The 16,877-nt window shown below is 47.5% G+C and overlaps 1 protein-coding gene across 3 annotated transcripts; it reads left to right on the top strand.

The window, feature by feature from the left end:
* Window positions 1–2,042: 2,042 nt before the first annotated feature.
* On the top strand, window positions 2,043–15,526 carry RGR (retinal G protein coupled receptor). 3 transcript variants are annotated; one of them, XM_036026731.1, is made up of 7 exons: window positions 2,098–2,227; window positions 3,984–4,140; window positions 5,205–5,326; window positions 10,009–10,153; window positions 11,443–11,560; window positions 13,300–13,413; window positions 14,708–15,526. In XM_036026731.1, exons 1-7 carry the CDS (start codon window positions 2,149–2,151, stop codon window positions 14,828–14,830), a joined length of 858 nt encoding a protein of 285 aa, XP_035882624.1. In that variant the 5' UTR covers window positions 2,098–2,148; the 3' UTR covers window positions 14,831–15,526. The 3 variants fall into 3 exon arrangements, with proteins under 3 accessions (XP_035882623.1, XP_035882624.1, XP_035882625.1); XM_036026730.1 differs by lacking the exon at window positions 3,984–4,140 and having other exon boundaries at window positions 2,043–2,227; XM_036026732.1 differs by lacking the exon at window positions 13,300–13,413.
* Window positions 15,527–16,877: the final 1,351 nt, after the last annotated feature.

The following is a 16,877-nucleotide window of genomic DNA, read 5'->3' as shown; positions in this document are numbered from 1 at the left end:
TGTGGGCAGGGAGTGTCCCTCTCCTCAAGTCATCATACTCTGAGGAGGGTCCCACAGCAGATCTCACAGAGTTTTTGAAAGTACTTTCCAGTTTTACAGATTGTCCCTTACCCTCAACCTCATCCTATCATAGGCATCACCTTTCACTCATTCATTCTTCACATTTTACCCCAAGACTTTTCCAGAAGTTTCCTTTGGCTTTTCCAGAAGGTTCTTCATTCCCTCATGCCCATGAGCCTAGGCAGGTCTAGACCAGTGAAATGTGACCAAAGCAGGTACCTGGGGCCCAGCGCACACATGAAAAGTCTGGCTTTGTGCCAGGCCTGTTTGACAACATTGCTTTCCAGTAAACTTAGTTCCCTTCCTTTCCTCTCTCCCATTCCAGACAATATAATTTTCCTGTGCTTCCCACTTCTACCTCATTTTCCCCAAACAAAGGCTAGCCTGGCCCATTCCCACATCTCTGCCCTTCCCTCCTCCTTCTGGGGCTGCCATCCTGTCCATCTTACCTAGCTGTCCTCCACCTTGATTCCCAGCCCTGTCCTGCTTTCATTTCTGCCTTAAAGTCTTTCGCAGTTTTGCAGGGATGAAAGAAAGAAAGAAAGAAAGAAAGGAAGGAAGGAAGGAAGGAAGGAAGGAAAAGGAAGGAAGGAAGGAAAGGAAAAGAAGAAGAAAGAAAAGACAGAAAGAAAGAAAGAAAAAAGAACGAAAAAAAAAAAGTCCACGAACATCCACCATATCCAACAGTCCTGGAAGGGATGCTGGGAGGGAGGAGGGAGGGAGGGAGGAAGGAAAGAAGGAAAGGAAGAAAAAAGAAAACCTGACATACGCATTAACTGTAATGCAAGACAGAAACTGGAAAATAGCAGGAAAAAAAACCTGTGGTAACTGGGTTAACAAGGAAGGCTTCCAGGAATATGTGAGTGTCAGCTCAGCCTTGAGGGGTACTTAGGCTTAGACATAAGCAGGAATCACAAGAAGAAAGGCATGGAAATGAACATTCACAAAATAAAATTAGCTACTTGACCAGGAGCCCCCCTGCCCCCAGGGATTTGCAGATGGAGCTTTTGTGAATTACTGTGTGGCCTCAGTTTGCTCATGTGAAATGGAGAGGAGTTGTAGGAATCATTGTAAGGTTGGTTAGCACAGTACATGGCCCTTAGTGAGCACTCAATAAACATTGGCTATATTGCTGATAGTGTTCTGAGCTTTGGTGTCTTTATTTGAAAATGAGTTAAGTTGTCCTAGTTAGTATTTCCTGATGCAAATTTCACCATGAGCCATTGTGTAACTTGTACCAGGACCTCATTTGTGGAAGCCAAAGCCCTTAGTGGGTTGTAGACCACTTACAAGAGAGCAGCAGACCCTCTGCTCCAAGCCAGTGACTAGAGAGACTTTGATGCTTGTGTAGCTGAAGTGCTCTGTGGGAGTCAGGAAGTGCAGACCCAAAGGCTATACCCATGATACATTCTTCTAACCAAGATGTACACAGTCCATGCCAAAAGATGCTTACATTGCAAAGGAGGAAGCAGAGACTCCTGTGGTCCCACTCCAGGGAACACAGCTAGTTAACAGCAGATTCAGAACCAAAACTCAAGTGTTTAATTCCATTTGGAGTTCTTTCTATAACAGCAGCTGACTTCCCAGCCATCATCCTTCCCTCCTTGCTTGTGAGGACATGCATGCAAGCATGTGGACACATATATATGTGCACACACATGTACACAAGCACTCAGCTTGTCAGCACCTACAAACATGTTGGGAACTGGCTTCTAATCAGTTCTCAGGTACAGCTGCAACATCAAATCCCTCCTTCTGTTCCCCATCCCTCCCTTAGTTATGCAACTCTCCTAAATCAGCTCTCAGCCACACACCATTTGGATTCTGGGTCACTAATCCTGCCTAGCGGGGCTGAAATGAATGAGACATGGCTCCATTCTGGCTTCACAAAGGTTGTACTGTCCAGCTGGTGAATGGGTTCCTTCTGCTCAGGCCAAGAGGGTGATTTGGGAGGAGGGGCAGCAAGAAGGAGCCTAAGATCCAGCATAATCACCTGCATGTGCCAGCATGTGAGATGGCCCTTTAAAAGGGAGGAGCCTGGCTTTGGGAAGCCAGAGAAGAGCTGGGCCAGCTGGAAGGAAGGAAAGGATGGCAGAGTCCAGGACCCTGCCCACAGGGTTTGGGGAACTGGAGGTGCTGGCTGTGGGGATGGTGCTGCTGGTGGAAGGTGAGCCAGGCAGGACCTGGGGTGTAGTGGGGAACTAGCAGGCTCTCAGAACCTGAGCCACAGTTTTGAAACTTACAAGGAGAGGTCTCCAAACTCAACCCCTCTGTGACTGGATCCATGAGGGCTTTGATGGCTGTACCTGTGAGATGCAACCTGCAGGCTGGGAGCCAAGATAGAGAAGCTAGGCAAGGGTAAGGGAGAGAGCGACTTTGAGAGGGGGACATCTACCCAGAGCATGACCAAAAACCAGGGTTTTTGAATTATCCTTTCCATAAGGAGAAAGTTTCATCCACTCCCTGGAAATTCTGCTAAGAACTTTGTATAAAATCAGGCCCCTGATAGGCTCCAGAGACAGTTTAGCCATCTGTATGATTATAACCAAGTCACTCAAGCTTTCTGGCCCTCAGTACCCTGATGTTCCATGTGAGTGATGATGAAGGTCAGATAGGATCATGGGTATAAAGTGCTAGCTGAGATAGATACCCAATGATTTCAGTTAATTTAAGTTCATTTTAAATTCATTTACTCCCAGCCTCTCCAGCACCCCCATTAATGCCACTATATCCATTCTCTCAGCCCTAAGCATTTCTATTCTAAGGGTGACCTGGGTCCATGAGGTGCCAGCCTCAACCCAGAATCCCTAAGATGTTCGCTGAGGCCAGAGCTGGGACTGTATACCCAGGAGCTGGGTCACCCCAAGACTAAGTTGTTGGGAATGCAGCCCTTGTTCAGAGCAGATCCAGAGAAATAATCTGCACAATTTCTCACCCCGTAAGAACTGACAGAAGAGAGAGCAGCAGCACAAGGCTGGTCCTGGTGGCCCTGGCCTCTTTTCCTCTCTATAATCTAGCATCCCTCTATGTCCTCAAACAGAATTTTACCACTGTATTTCTTTGCACATGCTGTTTCTGTTTCTAGAATGCTCTTTCTGCATCTTGTCTTCCTACTAAATACTCACAGTTTCAAAGACAGGATGCTTCCCCATTCCTCATTTTATTTTTTAATTGTTTTTATTGTTGTTTAATTACAGTTGTCCCTATTCCACGCCCCGCCCCCAACATTACTCATTTTAGATGGGAGAAGCCAAGGCTCAGAGACTGTAAGTGGTAACCAAGCTGAAATTCAAAGTTGGATCTTTCTGCCACCTGAGACCACCCCCTTCAAAGCTCACCTCTCTGCCCGGTGTCCTGGATACCTCACCACTCTTCAAACATCTCCTCCTCCTCAAGGGTCTCCCTTATGTTGCTCCACAACACTTAGAGAAGGCATTCTGGAATTTGAAAGACCTGAATTCGATTCCCAGCCCCATCACTTATGAGTTGTATGCTGAGAGCAAGTTAGGTAGGGTCTCTGAGCCTCAGTCTCCCAAATGTAAATTGGGAGAACAGCATACATCTGAAGATTGAATGAGAGGATTTTTGTAAAGTGCTAAGCACCATGCTGCATATGATTAAGTGCTTGGGGGCCATTCATGATTACAAATGTTCTAGCATAAACTGTGCTGTGTTTATGGGCTTTCCGCCTTGTCTGTCTTCTCCTTAGGCTGCTGTAGTAGAGAGCAGGGGTGTGTCTTACAGCTTTCAGTCTCTGAGGGCCAGCTCTGCTTGTAGGTGTTTGATGAGCTGCACTCAGAAGCTTGCTAAATGTGAAGGATTAAGGATAGGAGGTTGTCCAGTCTCTGTTCACCCCAATCTCCTGGTTCTGACCCTGGGTGGGCCTCACAAACCCACTATGGCAGTTTCTACTTTCTTTTCAGCTCTCACTGGTCTCAGCCTCAATAGCCTGACCATCCTCTCTTTCTGCAAGAACCCGGAGCTTCGGACCCCTAGCCACCTACTGGTGCTGAGCTTGGCTTTTGCAGACAGTGGGATCAGCCTGAATGCCCTCATTGCAGCCACATCCAGCCTCCTTCGGTAACATCCCCCCTACCCACCACCAGTCCCTGGGCTCTGGGGTCCTGCCCTAGGGCCTGATCTCTGGGCACTGAGCAACAAGGCCAGAAGCATTCTTCCTAATAACTGAAAACTGACCCTAGCAGGGAGGGCAGGCTGAACTAAGCTACTTCCAAATTCCAGACTCCCCAAAGTTGCTCAGACCTAACCAACAGAGCTGACTGACTGTAGTGATGAAGAACATGGGTCCTGTAACCAGGCTGCTTATATCTAAATCTAAATCTTGGTGTCATTATTTCTACCTCTTGGCATCTTCTCTAAATTGGATATTATCACCTAACTCATATGGTAGTTGAAAGTATTGACTTTTTATTGTTTGTAAATAACTTAGAATAATAATTGGTACCTGGGAAGCCCTAAATAAGTGTTTGTGAAAGCAAACAGGATTTTGACAAGAGTCTCAGACCTCCTTATGTGCAAATCAGGGTCTTCCAACATGGCCTCAGAAGGTGTTTACAAGACTGTTTTCTTAAGCAGACTGAACATTGGGCACTGCAGATAGGACTGGAGCCCACCATGAATGATCTGTGGGTCTAAATCAGTGAGGATTCTTTGCTGTGATCTCCTACCTCTGCCCAGGATGGGGAGGGGCAACTGAAGCTTTTAACCTTGCTTGGCCTATGAGGCCAAGAATTGAGAGGCCTGAGTTCTACCCTCTGACTTTGCTTTCATCTGCTCTGTGACCTTGGCCCAGTACGTTGTCTTCTCTGAGCCTCAGTTTCCTCATCTATTGAATAAAGTTATGAGCTCTCTCTCCAACCAGGGTATTCCATGTACTGTAAAGGAGGCACCTGATCACAGAGAGAGACTTTTGTTCCAACACTGGTGCTGAGCCTAGAGAGTTTGTATCAGGCTCCACACCTTCAGGCCAGTGACTTGGACTCTAAGGCCCCAGTTTCCTCATAGAAAAAAAAAACAGATAATAAAGCCCTTTTCTGAGGAGCTGGGCCAATGTTCAGGAAGGTACCCTCTGAGAGGAGGGCAAGAACGGAGGGGAGGATCACTGTGCCCACTATCTCCCACAGGCGCTGGCCCTATGGCTCAGATGGCTGCCAGGCTCACGGCTTCCAGGGGTTTGCAGCAGCATTGGCCAGCATCAGCAACAGCGCAGCCATTGCTTGGGGGAGCTATCATCATTACTGCACCCGTATGTTTGGGGCTCCCAGGGTGAAGGGACATCAGTGCAGTGAGGGTGGTTGGGATGAAGATCTGCTCAGTGTCTCCCAGTTCAAGGAAATGTGGGTGGCAGTGAGTGTGCACGAATGTGGGGTATGGGCAGTCGGGAAAAGAGGAAAGCTGGGAGAGTGCAAGAAGAGTGCTGAGACATGGGATGGAATAGCTGCAGCCTCAGGCAAGTCATGGGTCTTCAATGAACCTTAGTATTTTCCTCTGTGAGATGGTTTTCATGACCAGCCTCACAGTTTTATTCTGAAAATCAAATGTGATCATGGATGCAGAAAATGTCCTTGAAGATAGGCATTGTTAGGGGGCAGAGAGGTGATATGGGGTGGCTAGGCATGTGCCCCCACACTTCACACTTCTGAGGAACCTCTGCCATTCCAGCTTCATGAAAACCAGTCTAACTCTGGATTTCCCAAGCTGTATTGTCAAATATCATCTTCATAAATGGCCCTATCAGAGTACCACCTGTTGTTATCTACTTGATATTTCTTTCTTAGAAGTAACTCACTTTAGAGATTTTAAACGCCTGCTTCATTCTTGTTCTAAACAATATCTGTGACATCACAGCTTTAATATTCTTTTTTAAAGTATTTTTATTAATTATGTTATTACAGTTTTCCCAATTTTCCCCTTTTATCCCCCCCTCCACCTGGCCGCCCCCAACCCTCCAGCATTCCCCCCACCCTTAGTTCATGTCCATGGGTTATACATATAAGTTCTTTGAGTTCTCTGTTTCTTATACTATTTTTATCTCTCCTCAACTATTTTATGCCTACTAATTATGCTTCTTCTTCCCTGTAACTTTTCCCCCTATTCCTCCCTTCCCCCTCCCCTCTGAACTCCCTCTGTATGATGTCCATTTCTCTGGTTCTGTTCCTGTTCTGGTTGTTTGCTTAGTTTTTGTTTTCATTGTTTTTCTTTTCTTTTAGGTTCATTTGTTAATAGTTGTGACTTTGTTGTCATTTTATTGTTCATATTTTTGATCTTCTTTTTATTAGATAAGTTCCTTTAACATTTCATATAATAAGGGCTTGGTGATGATGAACTCCTTTAACTTGACCTTATCTGGGAAGCACTTTATCTGCTTTTCCATTCTAAATGATAGCTTTGCTGGATAGAGGAATCTTGGATCTAAGTCCTTGCCTTTCATTACTTCAAATACTTCTTTCCAGCCCCTTCTTGCCTGTAAGGTTTCTTTTGAGAAATCAGCTGACAGTCTGCTGGGAACTCCTTTGTAGGTAACTGTCTCCTTATGTCTTGCTGTTTCTAGGATTTTCTCTTTGTCTTTAATTTGGGGTAACTTAATGATGATGTGCCTTGGGTCCAACTTCTTTGGGACTCTCTGAGCTTCCTGGACTTCCAGGAAGTCCATTTCCTTTGCCAGATTGCAGAAATTTTCCTTCATTATTTGTTCAAATAAGTTTTCAATTTCTTGCTGTTGTTCTTCTCCTTCTGGCATCCCTATAATTCCGATATTGGAATGTTTCAGGTTGTCCCAGAGAATTCTCAGCCTCTCTTCATTTTTTTGGATTCTTGTTTCTTCGTTCTGATCCAGTTGGATATTTATTTTTTCCTTTTGTTCCAAATCATTACTTTGAATCCTGGTTTCCTTCTTGTCACTGTTGGTTCCCTGAATATTTTGCTTTATTTCATTTTGGGTATCTTTCACTTGTTTTTTCATTTTTCGACCAAGCTCAGTGAGTTTTGTGAGCATTTTGATGACCAGGGCTTTAAATTCTCCATCAGATAGGTTGGTAATCTCATCACTTAGTTCTGAGGTTTTTCTGTGTTCTTTCATTTGGGCCATATTTCTTTGTCTTGGTGCAGGTGATGATAGGTTGTAAGGGGGAAGGGGGTTGGGGCCTTAGGTATTCACCCTGGCAGGGCAGCCCTCTCTGCTCTCTGCCTGTGTGGGAGGGGCCAGAGTGGGAGCAATGCAGCTTGACTGCTCTTTTCTAGCACACTTTCCAACAGACTGTCATGTCAGACTGGAAGTATCTCTCACCTCGGCAGCCCCAGCCTTAGCCCACGGTCAGCTCTAAGTCTGTTTTCCCCTTAAGTCAATCCCTCCCATGCAGCTCTGCGGAGCTCTGCAGTCAGCCCCTCCCCTCAGCCGCCTCACTGTGGTTTTTCTGAGTTGGCCCTCGAGGTCCACCTTACCAGTCTGGTTTTTCTGTTTGGTTTTTTCTTTAATTCCTTGGTTGTCAGAATTTCATGCAGTTTGATTTTCTGGCAATTTTGGTTGTTTATTGATTTGAGATTGGTTGTTATGCTCCTTTTGGTTGTGTGAGGAAGCAAAGCATTTCCACCTACACCTCCATCTTAGCCAGAACTCCTACAGCTTTAATATTCTTATAATTTTAATACACATTAATATAAAATACATATTCGCCCATTAGACTCTCTAGAACCCCACTCACCACCTGGGTATGCCAACATACTTTGGGGAGCTGTGGCTCAGCTAACATTCACAGCATAACCTCCAGCTTGTGGACTGGTAAGCAGAGGTTCAGACAGGTTAAAGAGCTTGTCTAGGGAGGGTCACACAGCTGATACGGGCAAAGCTGGGTTTGGGCATGGCCTGGGTGCCTCTACAGGTAGTCTCTCCCTTTGTCTCCTGGGCTCCAAGTGTGGAACCAAGGATGTGCCTGGTATGAATGCTATTGTGGGACCCAAGGTCAGCATGGCCTGAAGCCTTGGGCATAGCTCCTTTGGAATCATAGGTCTGTCATTGCCACAGACACGCACACACAACCCCTCGCCCTTGGCAAAGTTACATGCCTCTCTACAGGCCAAAAAAAATTGCCTTTGTTCTCGCAGGTTAGCCCCTCCTGTCCCACCTGACCTTGGAGCTCCTCTCCCACCACTATCCCAGCCCTGCCCCTCAAACTCCCTCAGACCATCTCACACATGCACAGACTCTCACACATACACACACACATGCAACCTTCTCAGACAGTAACAGGCTTCTCTGCCTCAATATAGAGCAGTTAATCCCTGTTCCAGGGGTCCCTAGACCAAAGCCCTTCCTGTTCTGGATGGCATGGGGTGGTACCAAAATAGGGAAGAGAGGAGAAGGGACCTGGGTTCATCTGCTTTATTACTGGATGACCCTAGGTGTGTCACCTTGGTCATCTGTTTCCAAAGCCAAAAAAACTAATGCAACACATTAGTAACACAGCAATTAATATGGTAGGGAGAGGGGCTTAGTACCTAGGAAAACACCATAGACTGGGTACCTTAACTGGCAGAAATTCATCTTTCACAGTTCTGGAAGCTGGAAAGATCAGGGAGCCAGCACATTTGGGTTCTGGTGAGAGCTCTCTTCCTTGTTTGTGGACAGCTGCCTTCTGGCTGTGCCCTCACTTGCAAGGAAAAGAGATCATCTCTCTCATGTCTCTTCTTATAAAGGTACTTAATCCCATCATGGAGGCTCCAATCTCATGACCTATGTACCTCCCAAAGTCCTCCAACCCCAAATACCATCACGCAGTGGTTAGAGCTTCAGTATATGAATTTAGAGTGGGAGGACATAAACATACAGTCCACAGAAGGAGGACACATCCAAGCAAAGTCCTTCTGGGGCTGTCTCAGTGGAATCAAAGTGTCAGGGTAAGGGGGCTTGTAGGCCTCTTCTCTACTGGTCAAACCCCATCTGGAGTCTTGTCCATTATCCTGGAGTCTTTTTATTTCTTGCTTTAAAAAATGTATATTTTATTGATTATGCTATTACTGTTATCCCAATTCCCCCCACCATTTACTCTCTCTGCCTCATACCCCCATTCCCTCCAGCAATATCCCCCTTAGTTCATGTCCATGGGTCATACATATAAGTTCTTTGGTTTTTCCATTTCCTATACTTTCCTTAACATCCCCCTGTCTATTTTGCACTTACCAATTTATGCTTCTTAATTCCTGCACCTTTCTCCCCATTCTCCCCCTTCTCTCTCCCAGCTGATAACCTCCTGAAGCCTGGTATACAAAGGAACACGACATAAACCATGGACAGAGAAGGCATTTGGGAAAGGCATTCTGAAGTGAGATCCAGGAAGAATCACTGGATGAGAAGGGCTGGGTGAGGCTGTAAGGAATATAGGTAGAGGGATTGTGGAGGAGGTCAGGTCAGTGAGACTGGTCATACCAAAAAATGCTGTCAGGACCTGGCCTCTGCCAGTGTCACCGAGATGGAGCTCCAAATCCCAAGTCAAGAGTTCTCAAAGAGTATCCTGAAAGCAAAGACAGTGATCTGATTCTGAGTAAGAGCGGAGATGGTGGTAAGTCCAGACTCCGCTTTCCTCTCCCAATGGCCCTCACCTGAACCATTGTCCATGTTTCTGTACTAACTTAGCTTGGGTACCTGTCTCCATGCTCTGTCCTCTAAAGAAGATGGTATAGAGTGTCTACTCGGAGATCTTCCCATCTATTATCTCTCTTATTCTTCATAACAATCCTCTAAGCAGGAACTATTATTCCCTTTTGTGGAGAAGAAAAGTGAGGCTCAGAGAAACTCTTAACTTGCTTGAGGCACTAAGCTATTAAGCATCAGAGCCAGGACTCAGGGCCATTTTGCAAGACCATGAAGTTGATTCTTTGTCACCCTGATAGCTGTCATCTCCTTTCAACCATCCTCCTCCTCTGTCCATGCAGATAGAAGATTGGCATGGGACACGGCCATATCCTTGGTGCTCTTTGTGTGGCTATCTTCTGCCTTTTGGGCAGCACTGCCCCTCCTGGGCTGGGGCCACTATGACTATGAGCCTCTGGGGACATGCTGCACCCTGGACTACTCCAGGTGAGGTGGAATGCTCCCTTCCATGGAAATCTTGGCTTTGAGCCCTTATGACAGCAATGTCATAGCTGAAAATTCAGATGGGGGAATGTCAACATTTGCCAGACAATCTCAGCTCCTTAGTGATGATACCCACTTGCAGGTTAACAATGGAACTGGAGAAAGACCATTATTAACACTGGCCAAGTGATGGAATTGTTATGCAAATTGAGGCAAAGAGTTGGTCACCAGAACTGAAATCTAAGTGGTCCCATGACCACTTAGCCATCTTCATCACAGTCAACTGCCCAAGCTCTGACTTTATTAATTTCTAGAGGAATCATATCTGTCCTTGGATTAAGTAGATTCAAAGAATGTTAAGGTCTTTGCATTGGAAGGAACCTCCTTGACAAAGCATTCAGATTTCTAAATTCCCTGGGCATCTGCTGTGAGGCAGCCCCTGGGCCAAGCCCTGGAGAGACAGCAGTGAATACATAGTGACCACACCCTCATGGAGCATGTGTTTAATACTGCCCCACCCATGGGTCTTTGGGGAGACCAGGACTTAGGGAGACCTGTTAGGGGAGGGGTCACATGGGCTCCAGCTCCCCTCTTACTTCTACTAGAACCACGTTGCTTTTGTCTGCTTTACATGTTTACTCACATTTACTGATGGAGCATCTGCCCCTGATGAAAGCATCTTTCCAGGTGAAACCCATTTGGGAACCCTGGGTCTGGTGCAAGTGTCCCACCAGGGCACTCCTTGCAGATATTTTCCCAGCCTGCATCCAGTCCTTCTGACATCCCTTCTTCCCACCTATCCTTAGTGGACAGCACCAAGGTTACATGATATCCCCTTAATGAAGGGTCACCCATTCCACCTCCTATGACCACAACAATTTCTTCATTGACACAGTGCCCAGTCTCTTCACCATCCTCAGGCCCCTTTCAACCTCTGTTCCAGGAACACTCCTTGAATGTTCCTTCCTCTTGGTCCACTGACATCTCCATCTGATAAACATGTTCCCCAAAGGAAAGTGTCTCGTTCTCTATGCTTGGGGCACAGACAGAGCTAAGCACTTGAACTGGCCAACAGCGAGTTGAAGGAGGACCCTCCCTCACCTCAGCTGCCTGGCTCCTTAAGGCAAGTTGTAGGAGGACCTAGTGGCTCCCTGGCTCTGAACGGAGTTCAGCTGGGACCCAGGAGTGCCCACATTCTGAGTGCCCACCTGATGGGAGTGACTGAGGGGCCTTCCAGGGTAGCAATCTTTATGGAGAGATGACCCTTACTACCCTACCCCCTCTGCCCGCAGAAACTTCACCAGCTTCCTGTTCACCATGGCCTTTTTCAACTTCCTCCTGCCCCTTTTCATCACACTCATATCCTATCGGCTCATGGAGCAGAAACTTGGGAAGACAGGACATCCCCAGGTAAGGTCTCACTCCTAGAGCAGAAGAAATCTGTCTGTCCCACTCAGGGGCACCAGGGAACATGAGTGATGTGACAGACAGCAATCTAGAGTTTTCTGTGTTTTCAATAATTGAAGTAGATCCAGTTTTCATAGAGATGGGGAGTTAGACAAGAATGCACCCTCCCTGTGGATTGCCAAGATATGGAGGGAGGGTCAGGATGACTCAGATTCACTGAACAGACACTGTGTCCCTGAGGACCAGGGGCCCTGCCAGACACCCTCCATGCTGTGACATTTCTTTCTCCCCAAGGATGAGAGTATTGGTACAAAATTACATACTTTTTAAATTCTGTTTTGAATCACTTTGATATGTTTAATTTAATCACAGGCACAGGCTGTTACCCACAATATAAAATCACACCTGAAAGCATACTTGGCCAAAAAAAGCAATACTTCAAAATCAGCCCCTCTGACCATTTTTTAATTTCTACATTAATATTCCCTTGCCACAATTTTTGTATAACTTTGTTGCCTGGTTAATCTCTAGCAGACGAGTCATATAAGCACCAAAATTTTTTAAAAGCCCACATACTAATAGTACTTTATGTGAATTATGTCATTTCATTTTTGCAATCACTCTCAGAGGAAGGAAGGTTTTATTATCCCTATGTCACAAACTAGAAAATTGAGCAGGAGTGGGGTTAGCTAAGCAATTCATTAAAAGCCACAATTAGGAACAGCAGAATTGGATCAAACCTGGGTCTGGGACAATACCACCAAGTGGTCAACCATGGTGCATAAAAGAAATAATTCTCATTGAGACATTTAATCTGCCACATTATTTTTCTCTTTGAATTGGAAAAGGACTGTCCAAATCTATTTTCCCTAAAGGCCAGGCTTCCCTGGGGTTTCAGAAGGAGGATGAGGGAACTGAATCACATCCCAGGCTCCCAGCTGGGTGCTCACCTCCTCATTACCACCTGTCTGGGTGCTCAAAATCACCACATTCACTGGAGACAAGTCTGCCACACAATGTTCTCATTCTTCTGGGTTGACTTTCAACCATCAGTTCTGATAGCATCAGCAGAAGTTGCCATGCACTGGCCCAGGGACCTTGACTATGAGCTTAAATCACCTTCTTTGTTAAAGGAAGACATAGTCAAGAGAAAATAGACATCAATTTTTAGCGTCAAAGTTTATCATCTGAGTATATGTGAAAAGAAGAACATGGCAACCTCTCTCCTGAAATCAGATTGCAAGTTGAGTGCTTCCCTGTGGTCCCAGGTCACCAGCTGCCTGGCTGTATCTCAGTCAGTGGAAAGCAGCCCCTTTGAACCCAGTATAGGTTGACCAGCCAGGTGGCTGCAGTTGCTGATGGAGAGCTGTCTCGGGGACTGAGGTGTGAGAGCAGCTCAGCCTGGGGACCCTCATGCCCATAGCCACACACTCACAAAACCCAGTACAGAAGCTCGTTATCTGTGCCTAGCCCCTGCCTCCAGGCCTGTCAGGTAGTATCTGGCCATTTCACAGACAGGGTAACTGAGGTCAAGTAAGCCTAAATGACAGGCTTAGGGTCATGCATCTTAAATGGCAGAGCAGTCCCTCTGGCCCCACATTCCACTCCAGGCTCAGCACCTTCCTGCAGCCTGGTCACACTGCCCAGCCCTGCTGAGTGCTTACACAGTCCTGCGGGGCTGTGTGGGGCTGCCAACCTTTGCAGCAGATCAGTGCCTCACTCCTGTGACAATTTCTCCCTAGGTGAACACCACCCTGCCAGCCAGGACGCTGCTGCTCGGCTGGGGCCCCTATGCCCTCCTGTATCTGTATGCAGCCATCACAGATGTGACCCTCATCTCCCCGAAGCTGCAGATGGTACAGACAACCCAGAGCTAGAACTCTCTCCACGTTCGTGTCTCTGTTTCACCCCATCTCTCTTTCTTGCTTTACTGCCTCCATGACAGTCTTTCTCTCTTCCTTTGAATACTCACAATTCACTGGGAATTTGCTTGTCATGCAGGCCACATGGGGATGGCTGCTTGACATTGCCTCAGCCTCATGTGAGATGACAGAGATAGACAGCCAGATGGTGAACATGCATTCTGGGACCAGGGGCTGAGGCTGCGCCCGGGGAGGCATGTGTTCTCACACATCATCTGACAGTTTGTCAGGAAAGATGTAGAGGCAGCAAGACAAATGATTGATGTGTGGGTCACCGGCCAGCAGTGATCACGGAACGCTGCGGATGGCTTGTCAAAAACGCAAGAAAAACATACACAGAGACAACCAGGTCCTGTGTGGGAATAGGAACAGCAGGGCCACTCCTCACATGGGGAGCGCTTGGCCACCCTCTCTCCTAGAGGGCGCCACGGTGTCCCCCTCTGGAGAGGCTTTTTATTGGTTTCGTTTGCATAAGAATTCAGGTAAAAGCTCACTACTCATTACGAGGAAGTAAGGATCAAACAATAGATAACAAGGGACGCTGAGGGTCTATTTTGAGTCAGAGTCAAAGAGCTGTAAGACTTTAAGGAACAAACTAACTTCCTCCTTGGACCCTTCTCATCAACTGAAAGCATTCTAAACAAAGCAGGTTTCACAGTAATTTACATATTCTTTCTTAGGCCTGACCACCTGGGGAATCCGCCCTTTTCAGCACAGAGCTGCACCACCCTGTCATTGTTTCAGGCTTAGGTGGAGCTAGGGAACTAAGGCAATCAAGAGATAAGGAGATTTTCTCCCCAACAATGACGACTCAGGCTATGTCGAAGCCGAGGAGTGAGGGTCCATCACCCCCTTTTGTGTAACCCCCAAAGTTCTTTCTTGGGGGCCTCCCACATGATTGTGCCTGTCTTAGATCATTCCCCCCTTGGGGAATCTTACCCGTCTTTGGCTAACCAACCAAGCTTTTTGGGGTTCAGTTATGAATAAAGCAGCAGAAGCAGCATTCCTGCCAGGGAGATAAGCTTTTGTCTCCTTGCTGGCTTACGGTTCCAAGGGCGTTCCATTAGCCTTAGCCTAGGTGGGGGTTACAGCTTCTGATACCAGGCAGGGCAGTTCCCAACAAATGATCGGTGGCTTCAGGGCTAGGCAGGAAAGCTGAGGTCACCAGGTGGGGACAGGGAGAGGAGCAGAGGCTTTGAAACTTGTTTTCTGGATGTTTTTGCAACAGGTACCTGCTCTCATTGCCAAAATGGTGCCCACAATCAATGCTGTGAACTATGCCTTGGGCAGTGACATGGTCCACAGAGGAATCTGGCAGTGCCTCTCATCAAAGAGAAGTGAGCGGGACTGAGCACACTGAGCCTCTCCATAGGGCTGTTCAGATGCAGACCCACCCCTGCTACTCTGGACTGGGCTCCATGGTTGGAGGCTGCACAAGGAGTCCTACCCAGCAGCCTCAGAAGCCAAGCTCCAGACATACATCCTCCATCCCTAATGGCCCTGTTGAACCTGGCCCTAGGCTGGTCACAAGAAAGGAGCTGGGCTAAGGGGCCAGAGAGACTTGAATGTTAGTTATAGCCCTCCACAAAGAGGCTAGAGACCTTGGGAAATTCATTGTTCCTGACCTTAACATAAATATATTAATATGGACTCCCCAGGGCTATTGCAAGACTTGAATAAGAGAATGTATATGCACCATGCACACAGAAGCTGCTCATTGGAACAGAATTGTTAGGACTCGGGGTTTTACATCAAAAGGGGTAAAAGCCCTAGGTTACTTGTGGGTGCTCAACCCAGGCTGCCAGCATTCGTATGCTGCTTATTAAACTGTCATCTGGTGTAAGTGACTTACTCTGCCTGTACGTCTTTCCCAGCCTGTGAGATGTGATGACAGTAATGGCAACTTGAGCATGCAGAAAGGACCAGCATGTCACCTGGCATGTTAAGTGCTCACTGAGTATTGTCCACCAGTACCCACCAGTCAAAAACAGCTAAGCTGCATGTTGCTTAGTTGCCAACATTAAAAAGCAATTTATTTAAAACTCCAGATGTCTGAAGAGGAGGTCCCAGCAGTCTCCTCCATGGCAACAGTTTGCAGGGATCAGGGCATCTCTGCCTTTTGCCCAGGGCATGTCCTCTCCAATAGCTGCTGCTCATGCATTCCCTGCAGAGCACATGGCCATCTGGGTTTGTGACACTAACACTGGAGGCCCCATCCCTGGATGTACAACTGTTCCCCCCAGAGTCAGCACTTCAAGGACAAGGTTCACAGACGAGGGTAGGACTCGTTGCCATAGAGGAAGATGGAGATGGTTGGCAAGGTGATTAAGGACTCTAACACAAGGTCTCATGATAGAGGGGCAGCTGTCCCAGGCACCATGGATGTTACAGAACACAACAAGGGGGGCCTGGGACAATATACTATTACTGAAAGAAGCCCCGGATCTGTTATGTCCGCCGCCAGAGGAAAGACGTCTCTCAATGCCAGAGATTCGTGAAAAGGAAAGGAAACGTTTATTTAATGCTATACAAACTTAAAGTAGTGACCTAATGTCTTCACCAAAATCCCAAAGTCCCTTAAAACACCCACAAACAGACATAGTCCTTCCTTCCTTCCCCCTTTGCCCAGTCCAGAGTACCGTATCTCAGGAAAGGAAATAGAAGTCCATGGCTCAGGCAGTCCTCTGGTTCTTCTCAGTTAGTAATCCCTCTCAACTGGGAGACCTCCCTGGGTTCCCGGCACCCTCAGCTGAGTCGCCGGGATCTCTGCTAAAACCAGGTGGTGGTTCCCCCTTCTAAAGCTGTGGGGGTCCCCACTCTGCCAGGCCGCGTGGTTCCCTCCTCCAGGGCTGCCGCGTGGTTCCCTCTCTCTGGGATGCAGGGGTCTCCACTCCCTCAAGTCCGCGTGCTTCTCCCTCTCAATGCAGCATAGTTCTCCTTTCTAAAGCAGCATGGTTCTCCCCCTATGGCTGCACATGGCTCTTCTCCTCTCAACGGCTGTGCATGGCTCTCCTTCTCTCAGGGCTGCACATGGTTCTCCTCTTCAGGGCTGCCCGTGGTTCTCTCCCTCAGGGCTGCCGCGTGATTCTCCCTCTCTCAGGGCTGCAGGAGTCTACACTCCGTCAAGTCCGCGTGGTTCTCCCCCCTAAAGCAGCATGGTTCTCCTCCTCAATGGCCGCCAAATCTGGGTTTTTAAATCCCCTCGGCCAATCTTCCTCTGCAGCCTCATTTCCGACTCCTCCCACACTCGGCTTCACATGCCAGAACTCGTATCCTTCCAGCTTTACTGGGCTGCCATCATGAGCCTGGGCAGGCGTGGCCCCATGTCCTGGAGCCAATCCTCTCTGAGTTCCCACGCAGGCGCTGTAACGCAAGGGACCTGCCCCCCCCAGTTACAT

Source organism: Phyllostomus discolor, chromosome 5, assembly GCF_004126475.2.
Source record: "Phyllostomus discolor isolate MPI-MPIP mPhyDis1 chromosome 5, mPhyDis1.pri.v3, whole genome shotgun sequence".
In the NCBI taxonomy this organism is placed as follows: Eukaryota; Metazoa; Chordata; class Mammalia; order Chiroptera; family Phyllostomidae; genus Phyllostomus; species Phyllostomus discolor.
The sequence above is the reverse complement of the archived record's forward strand: the minus strand, read 5'-3'. Positions and strand labels throughout refer to the sequence as shown.